This window comes from Pistacia vera, unplaced genomic scaffold (genome assembly GCF_008641045.1).
Source record: "Pistacia vera cultivar Batoury unplaced genomic scaffold, PisVer_v2 Contig183, whole genome shotgun sequence".
Lineage (NCBI taxonomy): Eukaryota > Viridiplantae > Streptophyta > Magnoliopsida > Sapindales > Anacardiaceae > Pistacia > Pistacia vera.
The window spans coordinates 193,986-211,780 of NW_022195927.1; the positions used below are offsets into that span (position 1 = coordinate 193,986).

At 35.1% G+C, this 17,795-nt stretch overlaps 2 protein-coding genes and 2 non-coding genes across 4 annotated transcripts; all 4 read left to right on the plus strand.

Annotated features, from left to right (window-relative positions):
• Window positions 1–1,042: 1,042 nt before the first annotated feature.
• On the plus strand, window positions 1,043–5,126 carry LOC116126734 (ubiquitin-like modifier-activating enzyme atg7). Its single transcript, XM_031412399.1, has 14 exons — window positions 1,043–1,178; window positions 1,433–1,650; window positions 1,824–2,015; window positions 2,110–2,164; window positions 2,244–2,338; window positions 2,495–2,684; window positions 2,798–2,903; window positions 2,980–3,124; window positions 3,199–3,357; window positions 3,460–3,648; window positions 3,823–4,023; window positions 4,109–4,224; window positions 4,367–4,526; window positions 4,861–5,126. Exons 1-14 carry the CDS (start codon window positions 1,043–1,045, stop codon window positions 5,041–5,043), a joined length of 2,145 nt encoding a protein of 714 aa, XP_031268259.1. The 3' UTR covers window positions 5,044–5,126.
• A 274-nt stretch (window positions 5,127–5,400) lies between these two features.
• On the plus strand, window positions 5,401–5,471 carry TRNAG-GCC. The gene has a single exon. It is a non-coding gene; the product is annotated as a tRNA-Gly (tRNA).
• A 3,255-nt stretch (window positions 5,472–8,726) lies between these two features.
• Window positions 8,727–12,810, plus strand: LOC116126756 (ubiquitin-like modifier-activating enzyme atg7). Its single transcript, XM_031412422.1, has 14 exons — window positions 8,727–8,862; window positions 9,117–9,334; window positions 9,508–9,699; window positions 9,794–9,848; window positions 9,928–10,022; window positions 10,179–10,368; window positions 10,482–10,587; window positions 10,664–10,808; window positions 10,883–11,041; window positions 11,144–11,332; window positions 11,507–11,707; window positions 11,793–11,908; window positions 12,051–12,210; window positions 12,545–12,810. Exons 1-14 carry the CDS (start codon window positions 8,727–8,729, stop codon window positions 12,725–12,727), a joined length of 2,145 nt encoding a protein of 714 aa, XP_031268282.1. The 3' UTR covers window positions 12,728–12,810.
• A 274-nt stretch (window positions 12,811–13,084) lies between these two features.
• On the plus strand, window positions 13,085–13,155 carry TRNAG-GCC. The gene has a single exon. It is a non-coding gene; the product is annotated as a tRNA-Gly (tRNA).
• Window positions 13,156–17,795: the final 4,640 nt, after the last annotated feature.

Sequence of the window (17,795 nt, forward strand, 5' to 3'; positions counted from 1 at the left end):
CCTCTGTCAATGATCGAGCAAGTGGACGTATATGGAACATGGCGAAAGTAACAAGTCCAGCTCGTACATACATGGACCAAATGAGTTGAATCGCTACCTACAAGTGGACCTGTCCTTTATGACAATGAAGGAGAAACGTGACATGGATATTCTTCAATGGTGGAACCAACATGAAAGTCGATTTCCCATTGTAGCCCAAATGGCATGTGATATTTTATCTGTGCCGGTTTTTACAATTGCATCCGAGTCAACATTTTCAACGAGTGACCGGATTGTTGAAGATAGAAGATGTTCTTTAATCGATGAGATGATTGAAGTAATAACGTGTTTACGGGATTGGACTCATATAGAAAGAAGACTACAACAACACCCTAAAGATCCCGAACTACTCGAATTCTTTAGGAATATAGATTTGAATGATGTAAATATTGTTGACGATGAAGATGAATAATTTAATTAAAAAAATTATTTAATTGTTTATTTGTGAAGCGTGAATGTGTGAAATGTATGAAATGTGAATATTACATTTATGTTAAAATTAACTATTAATTAATTTATTAATTTATTATTTTTTAAATTTATTAAATTTTTAAAAACTTATTAATCTACCCTTGAAAAATACTAAAAACCCCTTACAAAATTTTGTTTCGCCCTTAAAATATAAAAAAAATCAGGAGGCAAATAAATTTTGTAGGCCCATAGGACTGGTCCGGATCCTAAAATTGCTCATAAACTTGAGACTAGTGCCAGACCCATGAGTGACTGGTCCCATTTGGGACCAGTCCCAAACGGGCCCAGGCCCGGGCCTGCTTGGGACTGGTCCTTGACCAGCTCTACATTATATTAAACTCTTATTTATGCTGACGTGACCAATCTAAAGAGAAGAGTTCTAAACGGAAACGAACCGGACACGAACACGATACCACATTGTTTAAGTTTTAACGATTTTTTTCTGTTGCTTCCACTTGCTAAAATTAAAGTAAACTAACCTCAAGAACTCAATTTACTTTGAGGACAACGAAGAAAAAGCTAGAGGACGATTATGGCTAACCAACAAGCAGGATCTATACTTCAATTCGCGCCGTTTCAGAGCGCTGTCGACGAGGGTTTCTGGCACAGATTGTCTTCTTTAAAGCTCAACAAGCTTGGCATCGACGACTCGCCCATTCCCATCACCGGTACTTTACTTTATTTTGATCCCTTTGATTAGATTTGAAATTTAGGATTTTCTTTTGTTTCTCTCAAGTTTCAATTTTTGTCCAATCAATTGGGGCTCAGCTGCTTTACTTTGTATTATCGTTTGGTTTTTGTTTCATGTATAATTGTTATAATATCAGTTTTTTCTTTCCAGAATTAGTTATTTTTATTTTCTAATTCTTATGGACTTACTTTTTTGTTGATTGTGTAACATACTTATAGCTGATTTTTGCAGGTTTCTATGCACCTTGCTCACATTCCCAAGTTTCCAATCATTTAACTCTTTTGATGGAATCTCTACCATCGGACTCCGATGAGGAGTCATCAGTGACGGCAACAAGTCATGGGAATCGTAATAGATGCTCTGTCCCAGGAACCCTTTACAACACAAATACTCTGGAAAGTTTCCGTGCCATTGATAGAGAAAGCTTGCTAAAGGAAGAAGCAAAAAAGGTAAATCACTTAATGGACTTATTCCTCAATTGCATACATGGGTTGCTTAGTATTTTACTACTAGTTTGTGTGGGTTGTCTTCAGTTTTGTGATTCAAATTGAGATTTATGTTTTAATTTTTATTAATTGACTTGATTTTCTGGCATGACAAGTTTAATATTGTTGATACTTAGATTTGGGAGGACATTCACTCAGGTAAAGCTATAGATGACAGTGCGGTATTGTCGAGGTTCGTGCTTATCTCATTTGCAGACTTGAAGAAGTGGAACTTTCACTATTCGGTTGCATTCCCTGCTCTCGTGCTTAATCCTCCAGCAACCCTGGTTGATTTGAGGCCAGCTTCACAATGGTTTAGCTCACAAGAGGTAATCAGATTTGTGAATCTTTCTGGAAATAAGGCGTTGAATGTATAGACTAATGTTACTCTTTAAATGTTTTGATATTCTCTGCAACATGTAGGCAGAAGCAGTGAGAGCAGCTTGTAATGAATGGCGTAACTCAAGCGCAACAGCTGGTATATTTTCTGTCATCATTTATGTCCTTTTTCCCTTAAATTATTGTTAGGAAAACCTCATCATATGATTCTGCTGCAGATGAGCCATTTTTTCTTGTCAGCATTGACTCAAATTCAAATTCTACTATTAGGCATCTAAAGGATTGGGAAGCCTTCCAGAATGATTGTCAAAAGGTTTGTCCACATAGAACTTCAAGTTCTTTTGAAAAAGTTGACTGTTTTCTGCCTACATAGAGTGATATTCTGGTGTTATCAACAACTAGGACAGTTCATCAGAATATGATAGATGGTTTCTTCTTTCTGAAAGCTACTACATATGGTTATTTGCAGTTGCTATTTGGTTTCTATGACCCGTGTCATCTACAAAATAATCCTGGCTGGCCTCTTCGCAACTTCCTTGCTCTTATTTTTTCGAGATGGAATCTGAAGTCAGTTCACTTTTTTTGCTATAGAGAGAATCGTGGTTTTGCAGATCTGGGTCTATCCCTTGTTGGCGAAGCTCTGATTACAGTTCCACAAGGTAGAGCGGCAGAAATTGGGTAACTGCTCTTTTCTGGTTGATAGTTCATCTCTTAAACAGTTTGAATGCATTTGTGCACTAGGTCATCTGATTAACTGCCAATATCCACTTAGGTTGGAGGGATCATCAATGTGTACCTAATGCCGTGGGATGGGAACTTAACAAACAGAGGAAAGTGTATAGGTGTATTAGCCTTGCTAAGTCCATGGATCCTACTAGGTATGTTGTCTGCGTTGTGATTTTATAGTCCATAATACTTTCAGTCTAGTTTATATTGATTGAGTTACTTTTACAGATTGGCTATCTCTGCGGCAGATTTAAATCTAAAGTTAATGAGATGGCGCCAGCTGCCATCTCTGAATCTAAACATCTTATCTTCTATTAAGTGTCTTCTCCTTGGAGCAGGTACACTTGGATGCCAAGTTGCCCGTATGCTTATGGTGAGTGTTCAGAAATTTTTTATTTATGGTTTTCTTTATTCTTCCTATGTGTGCTAAAAAAATGTAATTTTCAGGCTTGGGGTGTCCGAAAAATTACACTACTTGACAATGGTAAGGTGGCAATGTCTAATCCATTGAGGCAGTCCCTGTATACAATGGAGGACTGCCTGAATGGTGGTGAATTTAAAGCAACTGCAGCAGTGAAAAGTCTCCAGCGGATATTTCCAGCCGTGGTAATTGGTTTTACCTGAGGCCTCTATATTCAAAGGCTCATCCAGAAAGAATTATGTTCACTTTCTGATGCTCTGCATCTGATGTGTCATTCCTTTTCTCAGGAAGCAGAAGGTGTTGTGATGGCTATACCTATGCCTGGACATCCAGAAGCTAGCCGAGAAGAGGGTAGTGTGCTTGATGACTGTAGACGCTTCCATGATTTGATTCTTTCTCATGATGTGATTTTCTTATTGACTGATACAAGGGAAAGTCGATGGCTACCTACGCTTCTTTGTGCCAACAATAACAAGGTCAATCTACTTGATCTTCTTGTAGAATTGTTGACATTTTGCACTTCATTTTTAGCCTCAGGCTTGGCACATTGACCATACGTATTTGTTTATTGACTCCACATAGTTTAATTAGGTATTATTTATTTGCCATGTTAATATTGGCTTATTCATTTGGCATTTATCTTTTTGCAGATCACGATAACTGCAGCTCTTGGGTTTGATAGCTTCTTAGTCATGCGCCATGGTCCTGGTCCTTTCAGACCTAACCATGATGTGAAAGCTGTACCTGTAAATGCTTTATCTGCAGATATGGGTAACCTTGGCTTAAATAATACAGATGGGAGGCAGAGATTGGGCTGTTACTTTTGCAATGACGTGGTTGCTCCAACTGATGTAACATTCTAGATTTGAAAGACTTTATGCTTTAGTTTTTTTGACTGTATCAACCTCAGTAATAACTCTTATGCTCTCTATGCAGTCAACTGCTAACCGCACTCTGGACCAGCAATGTACAGTTACACGTCCAGGGCTTGCTCCTATTGCTTCTGCTCTAGCTGTTGAACTGTTAGTCAGTGTCCTCCATCATCCTTATGGGTACACCCTTGAAAACTATATAAACTTCTCTGATTTTTGGAAGATTTTCCATAATCACAATGGTTTTGAGTAAATATATGTATCATTTAGCTTCCTTTATTTATTTGACTTGGCATTTTGGTGTTCAACTTCTAATGTGCAGGATTTATGCTGAAGCTGATTTTGCAAACTCTAGCAGCAGTGGAAGCAGTGAACAACCTCTTGGGATTTTACCGCACCAAATTCGAGGTTCCCTTTCTCAATTTTCTCAGATGACACTAGTCGGTTACTCCTCAAATAGTTGCACAGCTTGTTGCAGCACTGTAAGTATTGAAACTCTCCAATCTTGCATCGACTCAGAATTTTATTTAATCTTGCAGAATTTGTGTTTAGCCAAGTTAAAAGCTTTGCTGATTTTAGGCATGATGGGTTTGTGGATTTGCCTTTATCTCATTTAAATTACCATCAAAGATAAATTAGTTTTTAGTAAAAGTTTCCATTTCAGGATGAATGTGTCAAATTAAACTTTTGAAAGGTTTTGAGTCTTCTTTTGGCACGAGGTTTAATGCTTTTATGGTTCTTATTGTTAAACTTATTCTTTTCTAAATCAATTTTCCAGAATCCAGTTTTTAATTATGATGAGGATAAATATTTCAGGTGGTATCTGAATATCAGAAAAAAGGTACGGAATTCCTACTCCAAGCCATTAACCATCCTACCTATCTGGAGGATCTGACTGGACTAACAGAGTTGAAGAGATCAGCTAATTCTTTCAATCTAGATTGGGACAATGAAACAGATGGTGATGATGATGCTGATGATGATTTTGTTGAAATCTGACAAAGTTCCTCCCTGAATTGCTTCTTTTTCAGTACCTTATCAATTGTACAAAACTAATTCAAATAAATGTCTAAATTATTGTATATTTTTCAGCGTTAGTTTCATGAATTGGTTGTACTTGTACAGCCTTTATATATTGAATTATTTCCTTTTCTTTTCCATCGACATATAGTAATAGTAGAGATGGAGCAGCCTAGCTTGTGCATGGCGGATGCCAACTTGAAAGATTAAGCTGAAGATTTCATTTAAATTCAAGCATGTTATGTAGTACAAACTATTAAAGACCGTGTCGCAGCATCAGGATGATTTCCTTTTTCTTTGTTACACATTTAAATAAAGTTTCCCTTCGATCGCAAAGCACCAGTGGTCTAGTGGTAGAATAGTACCCTGCCACGGTACAGACCCGGGTTCGATTCCCGGCTGGTGCATCATCCTTTTTGCTTTTTAATTTCTATTTTTCTTTGATTCTGTTTAAGGTAATTGTTCACGTTTGATTCTGTTTCTTACTGATTTTCTTCCCAATTATGTTTTTTGACGGTTTTTCTTTATTTCTCTTTAAAGTAATTGTTCAAGTTTGATTCTGTTCTTACTGATTTATTCCTTCCTATGTTTGTTTATGTACTTTTTTTAATCCTTTTCCAAGGTACTATAAGTGTATTTCTATTTCTTACTATTTTTGTTCCTTAATACGTTTATTTATTTACATTTTACAGTAACTTATCAAAGAGGAAACATAACCTAAAAGAGCTTTAGCTTTTCATATTAAGTGAATTAGACTGTTCCTGCACTCATTTTTTCTTTACAGTAAAAGTCCCTCTCTTTGAATATAAAATAATTAAATATCACAACAAATAGTCTTTGGTCACAACATGAGAATCATTTGTCAACAAGCAGTTGGCCTTTGCATTTTGCATCTTCTCCCACTCACCTCTTTTTTTCAAGTTTCCTTTTTGACCAAACCTAGACTCAAACATTTATAATGATTCATAATGAGATGACACTCCATGGAAGACTTGGCAATATGGTTGTCAAATCTGTATCATATGATATATCAAAAATTTAATTTTTTTGAATCATGTATCGTGTATCATATCGTATCATAAGATACATTTTTTTTTTAAATTAATAAAATAATAAAAATTTTCTAAAAATTAATATCATGCTCCAAATTAATTAATTAATTTTGTGGTATTATTGGCTTTAAATTATGGTATTACATAACCAAAATTAATCAAAAAATTAAGAAAATCATTCATATCATTTCAAATATCAATATCAATATTTATATCTCCACTTGTATTATTATTATCATGTAAAATTGGTAACACATCTTTCTCTTCAATTTTTATATACAAAATAGGTAAATTTGGACATGTTTAAGTGAACCGAATTGGGTAACCCAAATCCAACCCGAAATTTTTTTGGAGCTTTCGGTCCAAATTAATAAAGTGGTATCGATTTGTTGCGATATCTTTAAGGATATGAACGGATACGTATCGTATCGTGAGATATATATTAACGTATCGAAAAGTTTATGATATACTCTTGATACGTATCGTTGATGACTCATATCAAATCATATCATAGGATATGTATCGTATATCGTAGGATACTAATAGTCGGACTTGGCATTTGAAAGAGAAAGGCTTTATCATAATTCGTCACTTCCATACAAGACTTTGAAATTCATCTAGAATGGAGTATATGAAGACTTTGCGTTTGAAAGAGAAAGACTTTTATCATAATTCCTCACTTCTCCATTCAAGACTTAGAAATTCATCTACAATGGAGTATATTTTTCTTTGTGTTTGCTTTTTTCTTTTGAATTTGTAATAACGAGGCAATTGACTAATGGGGGACATCTCACATTTCCTTTTACTTGCAAGTAAATTGAGTGAACAACTCCTCTGACTTCCAACAGTATATCAATCTCATTTCATTTCCTCGACCTGGAGACTGGACTGCAATTCAAATTTGGTTAAATCAATAGAGAAATACATTTTAATAAACTAGGATAACATTTTAAATGTGACTAATTTAATATGGTAATACATTTATTAAACTTAAAACTAATTTTTAATAAGTTTCCATATACAATTCTACAAAAATAGTTAGAAGCAAAGTGGTGGAATTCAAGCAACGCAGCAGTGAAAAGTCTCCAGCGGATATTTCCAGCCGTGGTAATTGGTTTACCTGAGGCCTCTATATTCAAAGGCTCATCCAGAAAGAATTATGTTCACTTTCTGATCTCTCTGCATCTGATGTGTCATTCCTTTTCTCAGGACAGAAGGTGTTGTGATGGCTATACCTATGCCTGGACATCCAGACTAGCACGAGAAGAGGTGTGTGCTTGATGACTGTAGACGCTTCCATGATTTGATTCTTTCTCATGATGTGATTTTCTTATTGACTGATCCAAGGAAAGTCGATGGCTACCTACGCTTCTTTGTGCCAACAATAACAAGGTCAATCTACTTGATCTTCTTGGTAGAATTGTTGACATTTGCACTTCATTTTTAGCCTCAGGCTTGGCACACTTGACCATACGTATTTGTTTATTGACTCCACATAGTTTATTAGGTATTATTTATTGCCATGTTAATATTGGCTTATTCATTGGCATTTATCTTTTTGCAGATCACGATAACTGCAGCTCTTGGGTTTGATAGCTTCTTAGTCATGCGCCATGGTCCTGGTCCTTTCAGACCTAACCATGATGTGAAAGCTGTACCTGTAAATGCTTTATCTGCAGATATGGGTAACCTTGGCTTAAATAATACAGATGGGAGGCAGAGATTGGCTGTTACTTTTGCAATGACTGTTGTCTCCAACTGATGTACATTCTAGATTTGAAAGACTTTATGCTTTAGTTTTTTTGACTGTATCAACCTCAGTAATAACTCTTATGCTCTCTATGCAGTCAACTGCTAACCGCACTCTGGACCAGCAATGTACAGTTACACGTCCGGGCTTGCTCCTATTGCTTCTGCTCTAGCTGTTGAACTGTTAGTCAGTGTCCTCCCATCATCCTCATGGTACACCCTTGAAAACTAATAAACTTCTCTGATTTTTGGAAGATTTTCCATAATCACAATGGTTTTGAGTAATATATGTATCTTTAGCTTCCTTTATTTATTTGACTTGGCATTTTGGTGTTCAACTTCTAATGTGCAGGATTTATGCTGAAGCTGATTTTGCAAACTCTAGCAGCAGTGGAAGCAGTGAACAACCTCTTGGGATTTTACCGACCAAATTCGAGGTTCCCTTTCTCAATTTTCTCAGATGACACTAGTCTTTACTCCTCAATAGTTGCACAGCTTGTTGCAGCACTGTAAGTATTGAAACTCTCCAATCTTGCATCGACTCAGAATTTTATTTAATCTTGCAGAATTTGTGTTTAGCCAAGTTAAAAGCTTTGCTGATTTTAGGCATGATGGTTTTGTGGATATGCCTTTATCTCATTTAAATTACGCTCTACATTATATTAAACTCTTATTTATGCTGACGTGACCAATCTAAAGAGAAGAGTTCTAAACGGAAACGAACCGGACACGAACACGATACCACACTGTTTAAGTTTTAACGATTTTTTTCTGTTGCTTCCACTTGCTCAAATTAAAGTAAACTAGCCTCAAGAACTCAATTTACTTTGAGGACAACGAAGTAAAAGCTACAGGACGATTATGGCTAACCAACAAGCAGGATCTATACTTCAATTCGCGCCGTTTCAGAGCGCTGTCGACGAGGGTTTCTGGCACAGATTGTCTTCTTTAAAGCTCAACAAGCTTGGCATCGACGACTCGCCCATTCCCATCACTGGTACTTTACTTTATTTTGATCCCTTTGATTAGATTTGAAATTTAGGATTTTCTTTTGTTTCTCTCAAGTTTCAATTTTTGTCCAATCAATTGGGGCTCAGCTGCTTTACTTTGTATTATCGTTTGGTTTTTGTTTCATGTATAATTGTTATAATATCAGTTTTTTCTTTCCAGAATTAGTTATTTTTATTTTCTAATTCTTATGGACTTACTTTTTTGTTGATTGTGTAACATACTTATAGCTGATTTTTGCAGGTTTCTATGCACCTTGCTCACATTCCCAAGTTTCCAATCATTTAACTCTTTTGATGGAATCTCTACCATCGGACTCCGATGAGGAGTCATCAGTGACGGCAACAAGTCATGGGAATCGTAATAGATGCTCTGTCCCAGGAACCCTTTACAACACAAATACTCTGGAAAGTTTCCGTGCCATTGATAGAGAAAGCTTGCTAAAGGAAGAAGCAAAAAAGGTAAATCACTTAATGGACTTATTCCTCAATTGCATACATGGGTTGCTTAGTATTTTACTACTAGTTTGTGTGGGTTGTCTTCAGTTTTGTGATTCAAATTGAGATTTATGTTTTAATTTTTATTAATTGACTTGATTTTCTGGCATGACAAGTTTAATATTGTTGATACTTAGATTTGGGAGGACATTCACTCAGGTAAAGCTATAGATGACAGTGCGGTATTGTCGAGGTTCGTGCTTATCTCATTTGCAGACTTGAAGAAGTGGAACTTTCACTATTCGGTTGCATTCCCTGCTCTCGTGCTTAATCCTCCAGCAACCCTGGTTGATTTGAGGCCAGCTTCACAATGGTTTAGCTCACAAGAGGTAATCAGATTTGTGAATCTTTCTGGAAATAAGGCGTTGAATGTATAGACTAATGTTACTCTTTAAATGTTTTGATATTCTCTGCAACATGTAGGCAGAAGCAGTGAGAGCAGCTTGTAATGAATGGCGTAACTCAAGCGCAACAGCTGGTATATTTTCTGTCATCATTTATGTCCTTTTTCCCTTAAATTATTGTTAGGAAAACCTCATCATATGATTCTGCTGCAGATGAGCCATTTTTTCTTGTCAGCATTGACTCAAATTCAAATTCTACTATTAGGCATCTAAAGGATTGGGAAGCCTTCCAGAATGATTGTCAAAAGGTTTGTCCACATAGAACTTCAAGTTCTTTTGAAAAAGTTGACTGTTTTCTGCCTACATAGAGTGATATTCTGGTGTTATCAACAACTAGGACAGTTCATCAGAATATGATAGATGGTTTCTTCTTTCTGAAAGCTACTACATATGGTTATTTGCAGTTGCTATTTGGTTTCTATGACCCGTGTCATCTACAAAATAATCCTGGCTGGCCTCTTCGCAACTTCCTTGCTCTTATTTTTTCGAGATGGAATCTGAAGTCAGTTCACTTTTTTTGCTATAGAGAGAATCGTGGTTTTGCAGATCTGGGTCTATCCCTTGTTGGCGAAGCTCTGATTACAGTTCCACAAGGTAGAGCGGCAGAAATTGGGTAACTGCTCTTTTCTGGTTGATAGTTCATCTCTTAAACAGTTTGAATGCATTTGTGCACTAGGTCATCTGATTAACTGCCAATATCCACTTAGGTTGGAGGGATCATCAATGTGTACCTAATGCCGTGGGATGGGAACTTAACAAACACAGGAAAGTGTATAGGTGTATTAGCCTTGCTAAGTCCATGGATCCTACTAGGTATGTTGTCTGCGTTGTGATTTTATAGTCCATAATACTTTCAGTCTGGTTTATATTAATTGAGTTACTTTTACAGATTGGCTATCTCTGCGGCAGATTTAAATCTAAAGTTAATGAGATGGCGCCAGCTGCCATCTCTGAATCTAAACATCTTATCTTCTATTAAGTGTCTTCTCCTTGGAGCAGGTACACTTGGATGCCAAGTTGCCCGTATGCTTATGGTGAGTGTTCAGAAATTTTTTATTTATGGTTTTCTTTATTCTTCCTATGTGTGCTAAAAAAATGTAATTTTCAGGCTTGGGGTGTCCGAAAAATTACACTACTTGACAATGGTAAGGTGGCAATGTCTAATCCATTGAGGCAGTCCCTGTATACAATGGAGGACTGCCTGAATGGTGGTGAATTTAAAGCAACTGCAGCAGTGAAAAGTCTCCAGCGGATATTTCCAGCCGTGGTAATTGGTTTTACCTGAGGCCTCTATATTCAAAGGCTCATCCAGAAAGAATTATGTTCACTTTCTGATGCTCTGCATCTGATGTGTCATTCCTTTTCTCAGGAAGCAGAAGGTGTTGTGATGGCTATACCTATGCCTGGACATCCAGAAGCTAGTCGAGAAGAGGGTAGTGTGCTTGATGACTGTAGACGCTTCCATGATTTGATTCTTTCTCATGATGTGATTTTCTTATTGACTGATACAAGGGAAAGTCGATGGCTACCTACGCTTCTTTGTGCCAACAATAACAAGGTCAATCTACTTGATCTTCTTGTAGAATTGTTGACATTTTGCACTTCATTTTTAGCCTCAGGCTTGGCACATTGACCATACGTATTTGTTTATTGACTCCACATAGTTTAATTAGGTATTATTTATTTGCCATGTTAATATTGGCTTATTCATTTGGCATTTATCTTTTTGCAGATCACGATAACTGCAGCTCTTGGGTTTGATAGCTTCTTAGTCATGCGCCATGGTCCTGGTCCTTTCAGACCTAACCATGATGTGAAAGCTGTACCTGTAAATGCTTTATCTGCAGATATGGGTAACCTTGGCTTAAATAATACAGATGGGAGGCAGAGATTGGGCTGTTACTTTTGCAATGACGTGGTTGCTCCAACTGATGTAACATTCTAGATTTGAAAGACTTTATGCTTTAGTTTTTTTGACTGTATCAACCTCAGTAATAACTCTTATGCTCTCTATGCAGTCAACTGCTAACCGCGCTCTGGACCAGCAATGTACAGTTACACGTCCAGGGCTTGCTCCTATTGCTTCTGCTCTAGCTGTTGAACTGTTAGTCAGTGTCCTCCATCATCCTTATGGGTACACCCTTGAAAACTATATAAACTTTTCTGATTTTTGGAAGATTTTCTATAATCACAATGGTTTTGAGTAAATATATGTATCATTTAGCTTCCTTTATGTATTTGACATGGCATTTTGGTGTTCAACTTCTAATGTGCAGGATTTATGCTGAAGCTGATTTTGCAAACTCTAGCAGCAGTGGAAGCAGTGAACAACCTCTTGGGATTTTACCGCACCAAATTCGAGGTTCCCTTTCTCAATTTTCTCAGATGACACTAGTCGGTTACTCCTCAAATAGTTGCACAGCTTGTTGCAGCACTGTAAGTATTGAAACTCTCCAATCTTGCATCGACTCAGAATTTTATTTAATCTTGCAGAATTTGTGTTTAGCCAAGTTAAAAGCTTTGCTGATTTTAGGCATGATGGGTTTGTGGATTTGCCTTTATCTCATTTAAATTACCATCAAAGATAAATTAGTTTTTAGTAAAAGTTTCCATTTCAGGATGAATGTGTCAAATTAAACTTTTGAAAGGTTTTGAGTCTTCTTTTGGCACGAGGTTTAATGCTTTTATGGTTCTTATTGTTAAACTTATTCTTTTCTAAATCAATTTTCCAGAATCCAGTTTTTAATTATGATGAGGATAAATATTTCAGGTGGTATCTGAATATCAGAAAAAAGGTACGGAATTCCTACTCCAAGCCATTAACCATCCTACCTATCTGGAGGATCTGACTGGACTAACAGAGTTGAAGAGATCAGCTAATTCTTTCAATCTAGATTGGGACAATGAAACAGATGGTGATGATGATGCTGATGATGATTTTGTTGAAATCTGACAAAGTTCCTCCCTGAATTGCTTCTTTTTCAGTACCTTATCAATTGTACAAAACTAATTCAAATAAATGTCTAAATTATTGTATATTTTTCAGCGTTAGTTTCATGAATTGGTTGTACTTGTACAGCCTTTATATATTGAATTATTTCCTTTTCTTTTCCATCGACATATAGTAATAGTAGAGATGGAGCAGCCTAACTTGTGCATGGCGGATGCCAACTCGAAAGATTAAGCTGAAGATTTCATTTAAATTCAAGCATGTTATGTAGTACAAACTATTAAAGACCGTGTCGCAGCATCAGGATGATTTCCTTTTTCTTTGTTACACATTTAAATAAAGTTTCCCTTCGATCGCAAAGCACCAGTGGTCTAGTGGTAGAATAGTACTCTGCCACGGTACAGACCCGGGTTCGATTCCCGGCTGGTGCATTATTCTTTTTGCTTTTTAATATCTATTTTTCTTTGATTCTGTTTAAGGTAATTGTTCAAGTTTGATTCTGTTTCTTACTGATTTGTTCCTTCCTATGTTTGTTTACGTACTTTTTTTAATCCTCTTCCAAGGTACTATAAGTGTATATCTATTTCTTACTAATTTTGTTACTTAATACGTTTATTTATGTACATTTTACAGTAACTTATCAAAGAGGAAACATAACCTAAAAGAACTTTAGCTTTTCATATTATGTGAATTAGACTGTTCCTGGGTCCAGAAGAGACGGACAGGACAGTTCCTGCACTCATTTTTTCTTTACAGTAAAGTCCAACTCTTTGAATATAAATAATTAAATATCACAACAAATAGTCTTTGGTCACAACATGAGAATCATTTGTCAACAAGCAGTTGGCCTTTGCATTTTGCATCTTCTCCCACTCACCTCTTTTTTTCAAGTTTCCTTTTTGAATCAACCCAAACATTTATCATGATTCATAATGAGATGACACTCTATGAAAGACTTGGCAACATGGTTATCAAATCGTATATCAAATACTTAATTTTTTGAATCATATGTTGCGTATTGTATGTATTGTAGGATACATCTTTTTCAAAAAAAATTAATAAAATAATAAAAAATTTCTAAAAATTAATATTATCCTTAAGATTAATTAATGAATTTTATGGTATTATTAGTTTTAAATTATGGTATTATATAACCAAAATTAATCACAAAATTAAGAAAATCATTCATATCATTTCAAGGATCAATGTCAATATCTATATCTCCAATTGTGTTATTTAGACAGATTTAAGTGAACCGAGTTGGGTGACCCGAATCCGACCCGAATTTTTTTGGACTTTCGACCCAATTTAATAAAGTTGTATCGATATCTTTAAGGATATGAACGGATACGTATCGTATCGTGAGATACATATTAATGTATCAAAAGATTTATGATACACTCTCTGATACGTATCGTTGATGACTCATATCAAATCGTATCATAGAATATGTATCGTATATCGTAGGGTACTAATAGCCAGACTTTATCATAATTCGTCCCTTCCATACAAGACTTTGAAATTCATCTAGAATGGAGTATATGAAGACTTTGCGTTTGAAAGAGAAAGACTTTTATCATAATTCCTCACTTCTCCATTCAAGACTTAGAAATTCATCTACAATGGAGTATATTTTTCTTTCTGTTTGCTTTTTTCTTTTGAATTTGTAATAACGAGGCAATTGACTAATGGGGGACATCTCACATTTCCTTTTACTTGCAAGTAAATTGAGTGAACAACTCCTCTGACTTCCAACAGTATATCAATCTCATTTCATTTCCTCGACCTGGAGACTGGACTGCAATTCAATTTTGGTTAAATCAATAGAGAAATACATTTTAATAAACTAGGATAACATTTTAAATGTGACATGTCATAATTTAATATGGTAATACATTTATTAAACTTAAAACTAATTTTTAATAAGTTTCCATATACAATTCTACAAAAATAGTTAGAAGCAAAGTTAATGATCGGGGGTGCTCGGACTAACTTACACGCATTCAACTAATCTTCTGAGACCGTAGAACTATTGGCCGGATAAGAACTACAGTGTCTACCCCTATTAGCACCCAATGAAGGACTTGAACTAAAGCCCTCTTGAATAATACACTCAAGAGTCCCTATCAAACTGTTTGTCCATCCAGAGATAGTTAAAAAAAAAAAAAAAAAAAAGATGTTAGGCAGATGGTTGCATGGCAGCCTAAATAATCTTTTGCAGCCCATAAAATATTGGGTCTTTCTTTGGTAAAACCTAAGGCATGGTACCAGGAAACTCAATTGCCTTTGAAAGCTGAAACACATGCTGTCTACATGATTCAGAACTTTATGAGAAGCTTCGCTCCACGAAGGCAGAAAAGCAACAGTTTTGTACTGTACAAAGTCTGCCACCATTCCCATTTCCAAGTCTTGCAGAAACTAAGTGGGTTTTACACTTTTTGTTTAAACGAGTCTTAAACCCATCATAGCCAATGCTGTTTTTGTCTGAAAAAAAATCATCCAATAACTTGCTTTGTCATTTCGTAATGCATTTGTTAGTTGTGGACATTAACACTTATCTCTGACTACTTCTTTCATCCATCTTTGTTTAATGGACTACTCTCCATTCCAATTCCGAATTCCATTTTTGAACGTGTCGAAAGCGTTGGCGACATATGGCATTACCAAGGAGTTTTGCCAGTGGTTATGAGATTTTTTATAATGAGTAAAAATTGTCATCATCTATGAATTGATTTGAAGGATTGATGTGGCCAAAAGAATGGGGTTTTAGATCTTATCTACAAATATATGCAGAAGTATCAGCAACTCAAGTCAAGTCTTCAAAGTTTTGATGCAAAATGTAGTCATCGATTAAGGACATGTAAAATTTAACTAGTAATGAAAGTAGTTATGTGTGGGCAAATAGTTACATTTTATATAAAGAGTGTGAACTAACTCTAGGTGACCGAATGTTTGACAATGACTCTTAAGTATATTATTTAAGAGGTTTTAAATTTAAGTCCCTCCTTGAGTAAAATAGCCACTTGAACTCTTACTCGATCAATAGTTCCAAAGTCTTGAAAAATAAGTTGAAGTATGTGTAAACTGACCCAAACACTCTGGTCATCAAAAAATATATATATAAACGGTTGAAAACTGATATTTTAAGATTTTGAACTAAATTATTTATAAATGACATTAATTCATTATTGATAAGACACTTAAAAGTTTGAAAGGGAAGATAAATGGAAGGTAGAATTGTGGTACACCTCATTTAAGCACAAATTTGTTTGGGTTTTCTGTACCAATTTTTGCTAATACGTCAACAATAAGGCAAGGCCGGCTTGTTTCACATGTGGGAATCTCTAAAAACTTTGTAGTGGAATACGCCACGCAATAAAAAAATATCAATAATGCAATTCCACCAATCTTTTCAACTTAATTTTGGCAATTTGAGAGGTCAATTTTGGTACCCTCAAGTGCTGCGCGAACAAACCCAATCCTCCTGATTACATTCTTGACTAAAACACAATTTAATTATTTAACTTCTTTGTAATTACTTTTTTTTTTTTTTTTTATTATCAGGAGTGTCTAAATCAGTTTATACGTACCTTAACAAATCACTCAAATCCTGAAATTGTCGATCGAATAAAAATTCTAATGACCATCCTTATTAATGTTTGGGTGACTCAAATTCAGGAGTTCATAAAACTCATTTTTCTCTTTTCTCATTAGACTAACTAGTGGTGGTTTGATAATTATTTTTAACCTTACGCCTTCGCACCATCAATTCTACTAACGAATTTACATTTAATTTTTTTTTTTTTTTTTAACTTTCCTACTTGTCTAGTAATTAGTTTCAGAACTTAGATATTAAATTTACATGTTTTTATGCTGTATAATAATTGTCACATGTTCACTTTCTCTATAATTAATATTTAATCACCTGTTTAATTATATTATTTCTGGATTATCTTATCTTTAAAACTGCTCACTGACACTCCTATAATACTTATTCAAGCGTAAATTAAGTAAAAGTTTTATTAAACTGTTAATTCTGTCCACCTTGGAATTAACAAATTTATTTCACATTTTTCTTGTTTGTTTGATTAATTTCATGATTCAGCTATAACACTACTTCTAAAATTATCCTCATGCTATTAATTAGTTTTTGTTACGAATATCTTGCTTATTTTTTATTATGTTAAATTTGTATTCAGATTCTTAATTAGCACAATCATGCGTGAGGTAGTTGGGTTCCTTTCGGTTAACCCCGATGTATACATTAATGAATTTTATCAATCGTTATCAATATTATCATTAAACTATCGTTGTGTTTAGTGTTTATTTTTTTTTATTATTATTTTTTTTTTAGGGATAAAATTACTAATCTATTACAATTTTTTTGGATTTAATATCTAATTAATTAAGGGTTTCGTTGTGTATGATTTTCCGATGGCTAGATTTGTACCACCTGTCTATGAACCGTATCGAGATCTAGCGGTCAAGATCAGCCCCCACATATCTCTCTCACAACAAATGACTTAACCAATAAGTTCACCAGTCTTAAGCATGATTGTTTTGACTTAATCATCTTGTATATAATCCAAATATAAACAACAACATAACAATAAGTAAAACCACTTTAAAAACCTCCTGTCTATTCTCGTTGTAGATATTCTAATCCATTCCTATCTGGTTATTTATAATCACGCATACATCCTACTCAGTCTCTCCGTGATTGACTAAGTATCTCTCATTGTTGTGAGTTTTCGTAACAATAGTTCAAATCTCTATTAAGATGAAAAATGGAAGAAGTCTGGTACCATCGCATTATCCTGTTCTTTTGTTTTGTTTTTCATAGAATACTAAACATTCTTAAAGCTAACAGCATAGATTTCCGTGTTAATTAGATTATGCCCAATAGGATAAATCTTAGAAAAAAAAGAAAGAAGTATAGAAGTAATTCTTGTAACGGTATAAACTTCTTTTTTGTTTTTATGACTAGGGGAGTATAAACTAACGCATACCTCAGCTAATCCTTTGAGACCCTAAAACTACCGATTGGGTAAAAACTCTAGTGGTCACTCAT

Coding starts and splice junctions, on each gene's coding strand:
- LOC116126756 (XM_031412422.1), top strand. CDS start 8,727: ATGGCTAACCAACAAGCAGGATCTATACTTCAATTCGCGCCGTTTCAG. Junction 10,588..10,663: donor AAGTCCATGGATCCTACTAG/GTATGTTGTCTG, acceptor TTACTTTTACAG/ATTGGCTATCTCTGCGGCAG. Junction 10,809..10,882: donor AAGTTGCCCGTATGCTTATG/GTGAGTGTTCAG, acceptor TGTAATTTTCAG/GCTTGGGGTGTCCGAAAAAT.
- LOC116126734 (XM_031412399.1), top strand. CDS start 1,043: ATGGCTAACCAACAAGCAGGATCTATACTTCAATTCGCGCCGTTTCAG. Junction 2,904..2,979: donor AAGTCCATGGATCCTACTAG/GTATGTTGTCTG, acceptor TTACTTTTACAG/ATTGGCTATCTCTGCGGCAG. Junction 3,649..3,822: donor TTTGTGCCAACAATAACAAG/GTCAATCTACTT, acceptor ATCTTTTTGCAG/ATCACGATAACTGCAGCTCT.